The sequence below is a fragment of the Festucalex cinctus genome, chromosome 13, assembly GCF_051991245.1.
Source record: "Festucalex cinctus isolate MCC-2025b chromosome 13, RoL_Fcin_1.0, whole genome shotgun sequence".
Lineage (NCBI taxonomy): Eukaryota > Metazoa > Chordata > Actinopteri > Syngnathiformes > Syngnathidae > Festucalex > Festucalex cinctus.
The window spans coordinates 22,239,330-22,251,523 of record NC_135423.1 but is presented as its reverse complement, the minus strand read 5'-3'; the positions used below and the strand labels follow the sequence as shown (position 1 = coordinate 22,251,523).

The following is a 12,194-nucleotide window of genomic DNA, read 5'->3' as shown; positions in this document are numbered from 1 at the left end:
GTATATGTTTGAAAACATTCACCATTTGACGATTTTTTACATTACCTGTGCCCATTTTTTAAATGAAAAAATGTGCTTCCGCACGCTCACAGGAGAAGTTATAATAAGAAAGCTCAACTCAACCTGACCACACGACACGCCACAGTGAACAGATTTCTACCATGTTGGCCCTGGTTGGCAGATGGTTTTGTGTCATCTGAACATTGATCACAGGATAACACGCGGTGCTGTTTCACTCGGAACTCTGTGCTCTCCTCGCGATCCATATGCATGAAGCGCAAGGGTTCTTGTGTAGCAACATTGCCCCCGTGTGGTCAAAGGGGGGGGGAAAACTCTTGTGCTTGTGAATGTGAGCCAAGGTGAATCAAGCAATCAGGAGGTTAAAAATGAGCATTATATGCTTTCTGAAAATGACAACATTTTCCACTCCCCGTTGGTATGGAAAATTATAGCAATTATATATTTATAGGTCATCTCTTGCAATTTCACTCAATATGTGTTATGCCACCTTCACATTTAATACTTTTGAAAATATTTGTTATATTTTTTTTTTATCAGGTCCTTCCTTGACTACCAAACAGCTAATAAAGGTCAAAATTGACTGAGCAGTTCAATTTGCATTTGTTTGTCCATCTGCTCATTAGTGGGTTACTACCTGGTTCATGAAGGATGAAGAACAGACGGGCAGTGCCATTATGATGCCAATGTGGCTCATCAGTCTAATCGTTTTCTATCCTGCTTGTCCTTATTAGGACTTGTGGGTGAGGTGAAGCCTGCCAGTTTTGAGGACATACATGAATTTTAGTGAGGCTATAAAATGTTCATTTGTTTGTTTGTTTGTTGTTGTTGTTACTTGCCCACAACCACTTTTCCCACTACACTTACAGCTACTGATTGATTGTTTAATTTTGCCTTCTTGTATAAAGGTGTTTTTAAAACGCACACAATTCTCCTTCGATTGAAGAAATGATCAACATTTAATTTCTTGAATAGTCACAAATATTTGTCTTTAAACCATAGTAACAACAAAACACCCCAAAACGAGACAAACCCGTCTAAAATTGTTTGCTTCTCTAATTAGTGACACCTGGTCAGCCACCCACCCACATCTAGCACAAAACACACTGCCCCTTAGTGGTTGGAGGTATAAACAGAAATAAATCATGGGACTTCCACAATAATAATAATAATAATAATAATAATAAGTAGTAGTAGTAGTAGTAGTAGTAGTAGTAGTAGTAGTAATAGTAGTAGTACAGTATTTGTATATTAATTTACCCTGAGACATCACCTTACTAAGGTGGAAGAGTTTGTGGTGTCTCACTGATCATAGAAGCTAAGCTGTCTTGGGCAGGCAGGGCCAGCCAGGGCAAATAGCGTCCTAGGTGAGGGACCAGACATAGCACGGGTTCAAACCCCTTCCTATGATGAACACATTTTGGAAGTCAATTTCCTGCAGCCTGGACTCGGGTCAACAGGTGCCCCCACTCTGGAGATAGGGTGAGAAAGTCGGTCAACCAGAGAAGAGACTCGCAAAGAGGAGCCAGATAAGGTGGCCCGGGCATCTGGTTTGGATGACTTTTGGACGCCAACCTGATGAGTGTGCAGGGCACGTCCCACCAGAAGGATGCCCTCTTGGGGACACCTTGAGTGCAGGGCAAAGTAGATGAGGAGGGAGGTGTCTGGAATTCCTTGCTTAATCTGCTGTCTCTATTAAACAACCTTATTTAAAAATAAATAAATAAATAAATAAAAATAAAGTAGCAAAACCTTTAGACAAGGAAATTAATTGTGCATTTTCATAAAGTGAAATAATTAATTTAAAAAATACTGTATATATGTTATGTTAAATGTATTCAACAATGGTCATTTCTGCTCATTTCCAATGTACTGCACACTACATATAAAGACAAAAAGACCCAAAAAATAAAGCTATTTTGTCAGGGTTAGGAGTGTGCACGTTGTAAAAACCAAAACAATTGTGATCAGAGTTACAGTTTTGGTGCTCTTTTTCCGCAAGTTGTATTCTGATGACCTTTGTCGTTGCCGACGGGAAATGAGGTCATTTTTATATTGCCACATTTGTCATTATCACTGTGATAATAGTAAAAGTGTAACTCTAGATCAGTTATCCTATCATATCTGACAACAGATACAAAACACTATCTACCTCAGCAGAACATCAAATTACTATCACTGAAAGATAACTAGACTACAGCAGTAATGCTTTTTTGGGGGGGTCTGTATAAATATACATAATGTTCGGAACAAGAGATGATTTGTGGGTGCATAAGTCTCTGAACCTCTACAAAAAAATGCATTTAGCCAATGTGCTCATATTGCATTCCACCAGGCACTTTTAAACTGGATAAGTACAATAATTTCTGTGATCAGGTCAGTGGGAGGGAGTGGGAATTAAAATGCTCACCAGGCTGAAGTACATGAAAGTCTACAGACATGCACACGCAAACGCAAATGGAGAATGAGGTACATGCAGTCACAGTTCTCTCGTGAAGTCGAGTGTTCACGGAGCACCTGACCTTTATATCAATGTACTTATACTGCCTCAAGACAATTATCAGGTGGACCCTGTCCTTTGGTACACAACGCATACCCCCCCCCCCCCCCCCCCACACACACACACACACACACACGTGCACGCAAGCAATGTGTATAAAAAGGTTCGACGTGGATAATACTTTCTCTTGCGTTGACAACCATCTCAAGAAGTAGCCATTACCTCCACACACACACACACACACACACACACACACAGACTCAACATGCCTGCAGATTACAATGGGCGGTGGGAGATGGTGAGCAATGAAAACTTTGAGGAGGTCATGAAAGCGCTCGGTAAGTTGCCCTTCAATTGCCTTTTCTTATTTCCTCAATGTGCTGAATGGCAAAGAAGAAGCCGCTCACAAAAAAAATAAAAAATAAATAGAACTAAATGGATTTATAAAAAAAAAATATATATATATATATATATATATATATATATATATATATATATATATATAGTTGTTTTTTTTTTTTCAGATGTAATTATGTTCCCTGTAATAGTTTGCTACAGAAATTTGCTCAAACCACCGTTATGTGTTATTAAGGTAATTAATTAATGTACAGAGTTAAGGCACTGATCATGTTAGTGACTTTTTTCATAAGTGTATAATTTAGTGCAACCTAGTGGTGGTGAAGTATTTCATTCATTAAAAAATACTTTTAATTTTAACAATATGTAAAAAAAAAAAATGTTATATCACATATTTTTTTTTATATATATCTATATAATTATAGGACTTGTAATCACTAATTATATTATGTGGGTGGTATTACACATTACAGGAGGTTGACATAATTAGCAGCCATCTTTCTGCTACGGATACCTGAGCTTCCCAAACGTAGTTAGCCTCTGGTGGTGCTTGAAGCTAGCATCGGGCGCAATGGGTCGACTACCGTATACCTTCCACACCTGGGGCCTGCAGGTAGTCATCGCTGAGTCCCATGATTCAGGCTCCTGTTCTACTTTGCTCTCGCTAGCATTGACTATAGCCGCCCTTGTTAGCCACACCAGCTAGTTCAGCTAGGCACTGTAATCCATCCATCCATTTTCTGAGCCGCTTGCTCCTCACTAGGGGCGCGGGAGGTGCTGGAGCCTATCCCAGAAGGCTATGGGCAGTCGTATGTGCTTCAAATTTGTTTCATTTATTAGTTTACCACTAGATGGCACTAAATCGTACACTGTCCCTTTAAGACTCAAACAACATACTGTATGCAAAAAAACTACTTCTATAAATATCTGCTAGTTTTCACATATTCAAATGATTCCAACATTCCTAGAAAATCACAGTGCCCCATTACTGGTGAGATATTTTGAGAATAGGCCCAGTGACAACTTGGTTCCTCTGGGGGCTATATAGGTGCCCATGAGCATAATTTTGGTGACATCTAGGCCTATCTCATAGAATTATCTTGGCCACTGGCGTACATTTTTATGAACAGTACAGTATAAAATATTAGTTGGCATGCTTGCCTGCTTATCAAACAAGAAAAGGTTAATATTATATCTTACCCATAATAATGTCCAACCATTCTCAACTCTAACAATGCCATCTATATTCAAATGAGCACAACCCAATGGGAAAACGTAGCTTCGTGAAACACTTGCGATATTTGTTGACTCCACTAGATGGTGGTCTTAGTTTAAATTTAAAGGCTAATGCAATGGAAATTGATTAAATTTCCATGGCATCTTTAAACCAGTGCCATTTAGAGGAGTCAAAAAATATCACAAGTGCTTCATAAAACTTCATTTCTCCATCACTAGTGAATAGTTTAGCAAAAGAGTTTGATACAATATATTCACGCACAAGGACAATTTAAGCATAAAAGCACAAGCTGGAATCACAATACACCTGCATTGATAACATGTATTGCTGTTCCCGTTTGAATCTAAATATTGTCTAATTCCGTTTGGACATTTGTTGTAACAGTCAAGGTTACATGATAAGGCTGTATTGTGGCTACAATGAATCTGCTGTCAATACGCAAAATGGGTATTGGTGGTCTGGTTCCTGGAATGCGGCTAGCGTGGGCCGCTCTGCTGGGTGAGCTAGCTGGGCAGCGCACAGGAGTCATCAAGAACTACAACGTGCTAGCAACCAGTGGTGCTACCTGACCTGAATCGAGGCTGAAATTGCTTGAATCGCAATGGGCAGAATGCAAGCCGATCTACTCTTCTGGAAAGCACAACATGTGTGAAAGCTGATCCGAGGTCAGCGAAGACCCTACTGGTGAAAGAGAAGAATTGCGCTTGCCTTGGCTGCTCGCCTGGCGGGGTGGGCCTGCTGGTGGCGTCTGGGAACTGACTCACCAGTTCCAAATGACTGGGACTAGCTGCAATCTACACACGGACATTCAAGAGGAACTGAGCGAGCAGTGTCTGGGATAGTATGGGATTGATAACGCTAAAAATTAATGACTATTCTAAATAATTTATATGACTGATGCGTTATAGTAATGGGTCGATGGGGACGGGTCTCCAATAAGCCTCAGCTTCTACCTGTCAGCTCTTCTTTTGGATGTCAATGTTGCAAATGATGTGATGTGATTGATGTAAGCTGTAATGTGGCCGAAAGGAAAAAATTAATAAACCTAAACCTAAACAATAACTGTGTGTTCACTAGACACAGTGAAGTATTAAAGGTGTGTCCCAAAAAGAGGATAACATACTGACATTCAATCTTGCTTCATCCTTGCATGCAGACATCGACTTTGCCACCAGAAAGATCGCCACCCATCTGCATCAGACCAAAGTCATCGTCCAGAACGGAGACAAGTTTGAAACAAAGACGCTGAGCACCTTCAGAAACTATGAGGTCAACTATACTGTAGGCGTGGAGTTTGAGGAGCAGACCAAGGGCCTCGACAACCGAAAAGTTATGGTAAGCACAATAGGCTGAATTTGAAACATGTCCCCGTGCTCACAATTGATCCGAGTAACCGCGGTTTACATGAATGGATGCTTCAACGTCACAGACGCTGGTCACCTGGGACGGGGACAAACTGGTGTGCGTTCAGAAAGGGGAGAAGGAAAACCGTGGTTGGAAGCACTGGATCGAAGGAGATCTGCTACATCTGGTACGAAAGGAGAAATGGCATCATAAAGAATTTTAGAAGGGGGGACAATAAAATACGCTGTGCTATCAGAAGATAACGATCTGAAAGCCAGGTTATGTAAAAGAAAAGATTTGCTGCAACACATGATATTGTTGATCTAAAGGTGTGTATCCTTTCCTACAGGAGCTCCATGTGCTGGACAAAGTCTGCCATCAAGTATTTAAGAAGGCCCAATAAGATGAACTCAAGTTGTTTTTATAATGTATAAAAGTAATAAACTGATATTACAGTGACGTGTATTATTTATTTTATTGTAACTAGTGGGGCTAATACCCGTTTGCGAGGCTGCTGGGGTGCATAGCCACCACACACATAGTAATTCATATGTGGATTTAATAGTTTAGTAGGTGAGAAACAAATAAACCAAGACGGCTCAAGGGTTACATCATTGACTTGAGGCAGCCAAGTGATTAGTATACACAGGTGTAAGGTCCAAATGGTCAATGTTTACTTGAGTTCAGATTACAATGATCCGATAATATTGACTGCCTGTTGGCTATTTGTGGACGTGAGTATTTTTATAATAGCGTAGCCTGCAAGTGCTCACTCTAACTCAATTATAAAATTAGTTTAACACATCCAAAGCAATTCTGGTGCAGCAAATTCATCAAAAAGTTGTTTTTCACTTTTGGCTAAATATATTCCACTTCGCAAGAAGTACAAAGGCATTTTTTTTAAATGACAATGACTTTAATTTAGTTCAGTTATGTACACAATGTGGTTAGGACACAAACTCAAAACACAATTGGCATGTACGCTCCATAGACTGTTACTTTATGAAGCACTAGTGACAGAACTCTGTGCCTAGCCTTCAAATGAGAGGCTACGTAGCCTGTCCTTGAGCTTGTGGTTATCTTTCTCTGTCGATTTTGCCAAATTCCAAATGGGAACGGGTCGATCAGACAGCAGCGCTGTCAGACTCAGTCTGTTCATATGCCTGCAAGGCCAACTCGATGTAGCCAGTCCTCTGGGATTCCTTCTGGGCATAGATCTGTTGAGAGAGGAGTGCGTATATTTACTACTTTCATGTGCATACGAACACAAACACAATTGTTGGTACCAGGGTAATAATGCTTTAAAGCAGGGGTGGCAAACTGCAGTCCTCGAGGGCCGGAGTCCTGCAGGTTTTATAGATTTCCCTATTCAAAGTGCAGCTGATATCAATTAACAGGCTCGTTATCAGGCTTATCAGACTGCGGCCCTCGAGGACCGGATCTCGCCACCCCTGCTTTAAAGGGACAGTGTGTAAAAGTTAACCACTAAATGGCGCTTTAAGATAGAATGCAGCACACTACAGTGACTCAAAGAGACTACACTTCGCAAGCCTACCCTCAACTCTTCTTTGGCGTAAGTTAACGAGCCTCTTGGCGAGCGACGGAGTCTTTGCAGCTGGTGTGAACATCCGGCGAGTGACGCCAAAAGACCAAGCAAGCCAGATATAGCTGGAGCAGCTAACGAGCGGATAGCAGGAATTAGTCAGCGCGGCTAACAAGAGCACCTAGCGGGAGAAGCTAGTTTAAAGAAAAATAATAATAAAATTGTAAAAGCTTACGAGGGCAAAGCAGAGGGTGACAAGTGGCGGGAGCCCGAATCACGGGAGTTAGCAACGACCACCTGCAGGCCCGAGCTGAGGATGGTAAGCGGCGGTCAACCCATTGGGTCCGTCACTAGCTAAAAGGCACCACTAGTGCCAATTAGTTTGTGAAATTGTCTTTCAGGTGTCCGTAGCAGGAAAAAAAACATGTCAGTCTCCTGTAAGGACCATCGCCACCTATGTAATATAATTAGTTATTACTAGAACTACAGTTATATGAAAAATAAATGTACGTTGATATGATAGAACATATTTTTTTTGCATATTACTATCAGTAAAATGTATTATTAATATTACCAATAATGGGTTTTTAAAATGAATGAATTAGTCGTTCACCACTAGATGGCACTACTCTCGAAGACAAAGCCTGATTATTTACTTCCTAAGACTTCATTCGTTATTTTTTATTTTGCTTTAACTTCAGTTTTTTTTCCCCAGTTAGTTTTGGAGCAGGTTTGTTAGTTTTTATTTATTTATTTATTTATGAAAATGCTTTGTTTTAGTTCAGTTTATTACTTTTAGTAATTTTGTTTTCTTATATGGAGTGTTTTTCGACGACACGATATAGATGACTGTTTGACCGTCCTTCTCTAGCATGAATATACAGTAATAATAAAATAAAAAAATACATCTACAATGAACTCCTAAAACTCATGTGTAATACTGACAAAGATGACAACAAGACATTTTCGCTGTAATTACAGTTAATTTTAGTTTTAATGCAAGGCGTAGCTTCATTTAGTTTTTTTTATTTCATTGATGTAAATATTTCAACTTTAGTTTTTTTTTTTTTTTTTTTTAAACTATATTAATAGCAAACATACAACATAACAATGAACTAATAAAAATCAGGCGTTGTTTTCAAATCTTAAAAAGGCAAATTAATAAAAATGGTCCAGACAAAAAGGAACTTTTTTTTTTTTGCAAACTTTTGAGAAAATCGCTGTGTAATCAGATGATTTTTTGTAGAGGCCACAAAAATGAAATGACAGCTGGCCACTCAACCCCATATAGTAGCCAATTTAGCGCAAGGACTCCTCGCAATGTCAATTGTGCGAGCCTGTATCCTGTTTTGAGGCTCCTCAGACAATATATTGTGCCGTTTCACTTTTTAAATTCATAAAAAGATAGCGAGTCAGTCAAGGAAGGTTGCTACAGTGAGATGACAAGAGAAAGAATAAAGATGAAAAAAAAAAAATGTGATACATCGAAAAGCGGGTCTTGTTCTCATTTGTTTCAAAGTAACCCGAGCAGTACATTCACCACTCACGTGTATTTTTACCAAACGCTTCGCTCTTTCACCAACAGGTACATATGAGATTATAAATACGGTTAAGTATTGTAAAACAACATGCGTACAGTACTGTATTTCTATCGTTTGGCGGTACAAGGTGGGCTGCTGTGTCTCACTAATAACCAGGAAATGTTTTGTTTTTTTCGCCTGTGTGAATGCGTGCGCTCACTATTCGTAAGCAAAGTAAAATCCAAATAGTAAAAAATACTAGCTTATAAATGAGTATAAAATATGAACCTAACTGACTGCTCACGATGGCAGTGTTCTTACCTTGACAAGGTCAGTGTCTGTGGCCTGACGGCTGGAGGCTTCCTGTGCCGACTCGCTGTGAGGGTGGACCAGGTTGAAGAGAGACACCAGGCTAACTGCATCCTGCACCCTGAATCGCACAAATGCCTTTCTGTTACCGTGTATGACATGGTAGGACTGAAGGATTAATTGCATTTGAACTACAATGCTCGTTTAACTGATGAAATGCCGCCTAGTTGTAATGCCTACACATGTTGGCTCTTCTCTGTTTTTGATAAGTGACTTCATAAGCAGGTAAAATCTAACTTTTTCTACATGTTAGCATGTGTGATGTTACTGGTGGTACTAGTTTGCGGTATGGCATTTAGAACACACTGTAGACTTAGACTTGACTTTATTGATCCCTTGGGGATGGCTCCCTCTGGGAAATTTATATGTCCAGCAGCAATGAGAACAGATAATAAAATAAAATAAAAATTCAATCAATCAATAAATAAGGTTATTACACCAGAGATTGAATTATTATTATTAATAATAATAATAATAATAATAATAATAATATTTATGGGATGGAAAAAAATTTGTAGAAGAGCAACAGTCAATAAAATGATGGCAAATCAATATACACCATATATGGAATTAATAATACCATTTCAGCATGCTTTAACTCACAATTCATTCTTCAGCATGTCCACAATAAGGCCATCAATCCTGCGAGCGTTGACCAGGTACCAGACCATGCCTCCAAAGTGCCGGGTAGAACGAAGAAACGCATATTTTCCATGTTTGTCCAAATCCTCATAGGTGGTGGCATGAACCTAACAAAAATGTTTGACAAACGCAACTACTTAAATCTCAGCAACACTGTTATACTTTAAAATTATCTACACATTGAAACTTGGTTGGTCAGCAAAGCAGTGAGCTTACCTTGATGTACTGTGATGAGTCAGGTTCAAACTGAACCAAACACAAGTCCAACACATCCTCGTGTCGGTCCTGAGAGAACACCATCTAACAGAGAAGAGAGTAGATAGTTCTGTCTTAGAGATGTTTTTCTTTTCTTTTTTTTCCAGTAAAGACATTCATCATCTCAATACAGGATATGCAAATCAACTATATTTTCCATTGTGACATACAGGTATCTGTCAGTTTTCAATAAGATATAGGGAGGCCCAGATGTAGAATAAAGATATTCAAATATCCACTCAGTCAAAGTCATTAAATAACTTCAACATACTATTTTGCTTGATAACTAATTGTCCCGAACTAGAATTGCTCAATTTTCCAACATCATGCAATTAGGAAGGAAGCTGACTCCCATCACGCAACTCAACTCTATGTTTATAGAACACATTAAAACAACCTCAAGATGGAACCCATTGGCTGCAGATACAATGAAAACAGTAGAATTGAACCATGTGGAACACCATACATTCTGTTATACTGCACATATTCATCTGACCGCTTTCTTTTTTTTTTTTTTCTCTCCACATAATTAGTATGAAGGAGGTATAATAAAAAAAGAAATCACACAATGTACCATCACAACAGTCACAAGTCTTAACGCATCAAAATCTCTGCAGCACAGATCGGCCAATCAATGTCATGTGATCACCTACAGCCAATGATGGCCAAGCAGGATGAATCATGATCAATCATATGAGTTGGGTGTGTGTCTAACCTCCACTAGACCCCCGGTGTTCGCGCAAACCCAAGTTCAGAACCACTGCCTTAGCAAAATAAAATGCATACAGCTGCTAACAGCCACAGCTGGATTTAAAATAAAGCTGAAAGGAAAAGGCAGCTATGGTGATATATTTGAGTCGGCCATTTTTAACCTTTAGGTTCTCATCACTGAAGAGCAGAGGCGCCGTGACTTTGCGTCCATCCTTTGGGAAGTACACCTGAATGAGACGGTCTCTTTCCTCCCAGGTGGCTTTTCTTAAGGTGCCGTTGGTCTCCCTCACAACAATGAACCTTTCCTGAAGAGATAAACACACTAATGCATCAAGGCTATGTGAAAGAAAAAAATAATAAGGGCATTCTAAACATTTCTGGACATGGCTGAAATGCATTCACACTAATTTCATAACACAATAAAAATGCATATTTATTCAATAAAAAGAAAGGAGATACAAGTAGTTGTTGCACATCATTCTGAGATGCATTTCAGATATTTAGCGGCTTTCAGTGAATTTCTACCCCCAATACGTTGGCAATGTCTATCCAAAGTATTCCTCATTATGAAGGTGAATGAACTCACCCTGTGTGGAATGCTGTAGCTAATGTCTGTGAAGACGTATTTGGCTGTATCCATGCCATCCAGAAACTTGTCCACAGACAATACGTCAGTGATGGGCTTCCTCTCAGGTAAAACAGGTGGCATTTGCAGCAGCTTTTTAGCCTTCTCTGTGGCCAAGTTCACTGCCTGAAAGCATACAGCAGCTACTGAATACCAAATTGCATTTAAGTTTAGAAGAAAAAAAAAGTTGGTGTAACTGAAGGCACCTGCTTCAACTGTTCATCGGTCATGAGTTTATACGTTGGCGGCTGCAGCTCTTTTTTAATTGATCGGAACACCTTTTGCAGGTCCAGGCCCGTTATCCTGGTGAGGATGTCCTGCACAGCCGGATCTGTGAACTGGGGCTTTGCATTGTTTTGCACTAAGGGGAAAAAAAAGAGGCACTAATAATTATATAGTTAATGACAGTGTACCCTTTCACAACTGCAAAACAAAAAAAATAAATAAATAATAATAATGCAGAAGCTGTGGGTGGTGAACTGTAAACAGGATAGTGAGTGGAACCAATCCAAATGTGGATGTTTTGTACTTACGATACACCACAAGGTCAGCTTGATAATTACATCGTTTGCACAATCACACGCTATGAATCATAATATAATATACATACCGCTGGCTTGTCTATCGCTGCAAAAGGTCTTGGTGCTGCATGTTACGAGCAAGTTTTTATTTCTCTGAACAGTTTGCAGCCAAGAGTAGCCTCGATGTAAGCACCGTGCCTTGTCGAGCGCTGCCATTTTCCTTCTTCTTCGTTTATATTTCTTCTTCTTTTACGACACGCAGACGCACATGATTGCTGTCGTCACATCACTGCCACCTTCTGTTAGAGGAACGGTCAAGCAGAAATTACTCGCAAAAAAAAAAAAAAAAAAAAAAAAAAAAAAGTTTTAAAACGAAACCAATCGATGAACAACAAAATGTAAAACGTGAAAATATAGACATTTAATATGTATCCTAGAAAAATGTGAGTTTCTGCCAATAAGACGGATTCGATTGTTGATTGGAGAAAACAACATTTCAAGTGACATAGCAAGCAAGCAGGTTAGTTAGTTAGTTAGTTAGTTAGTTAGTTA

General features: G+C 39.4%; 2 protein-coding genes across 2 annotated transcripts; one reads left to right on the top strand and one right to left on the bottom strand.

Moving 5' to 3' along the window:
* The first annotated feature begins 2,729 nt into the window (after window positions 1–2,729).
* rbp2a (retinol binding protein 2a, cellular) lies at window positions 2,730–5,871 on the top strand. Its single transcript, XM_077541392.1, has 4 exons — window positions 2,730–2,856; window positions 5,269–5,447; window positions 5,542–5,643; window positions 5,806–5,871. The coding sequence occupies exons 1-4, from the start codon at window positions 2,784–2,786 to the stop codon at window positions 5,857–5,859; spliced, it is 408 nt and encodes a 135-aa protein (XP_077397518.1). The 5' UTR covers window positions 2,730–2,783; the 3' UTR covers window positions 5,860–5,871.
* A 479-nt stretch (window positions 5,872–6,350) lies between these two features.
* On the bottom strand, window positions 6,351–11,922 carry mrps22 (mitochondrial ribosomal protein S22). The gene is made up of 8 exons (XM_077541288.1): window positions 11,732–11,922; window positions 11,328–11,482; window positions 11,083–11,247; window positions 10,658–10,801; window positions 9,747–9,830; window positions 9,492–9,637; window positions 8,841–8,949; window positions 6,351–6,673 (listed from the first exon to the last, which is right to left on the bottom strand). Exons 1-8 carry the CDS (start codon window positions 11,856–11,858, stop codon window positions 6,581–6,583), a joined length of 1,023 nt encoding a protein of 340 aa, XP_077397414.1. The 5' UTR covers window positions 11,859–11,922; the 3' UTR covers window positions 6,351–6,580.
* Window positions 11,923–12,194: the final 272 nt, after the last annotated feature.

What these genes read in the sequence shown, in the direction of transcription:
- mrps22 (XM_077541288.1), bottom strand. Translation starts at nt 11,858, where the DNA reads ATGGCAGCGCTCGACAAGGCACGGTGCTTACATCGAGGCTACTCTTGG. An exon ending in ACTCATCACAGTACATCAAG is followed by an intron (nt 9,638 to 9,746) that starts GTAAGCTCACTG and finishes CATTTTTGTTAG; the next exon opens with GTTCATGCCACCACCTATGA. An exon ending in CAGACACTGACCTTGTCAAG is followed by an intron (nt 6,674 to 8,840) that starts GTAAGAACACTG and finishes CTCTCTCAACAG; the next exon opens with ATCTATGCCCAGAAGGAATC.
- rbp2a (XM_077541392.1), top strand. Translation starts at nt 2,784, where the DNA reads ATGCCTGCAGATTACAATGGGCGGTGGGAGATGGTGAGCAATGAAAAC. An exon ending in GGAGGTCATGAAAGCGCTCG is followed by an intron (nt 2,857 to 5,268) that starts GTAAGTTGCCCT and finishes CCTTGCATGCAG; the next exon opens with ACATCGACTTTGCCACCAGA. An exon ending in AAGGAGATCTGCTACATCTG is followed by an intron (nt 5,644 to 5,805) that starts GTACGAAAGGAG and finishes CCTTTCCTACAG; the next exon opens with GAGCTCCATGTGCTGGACAA.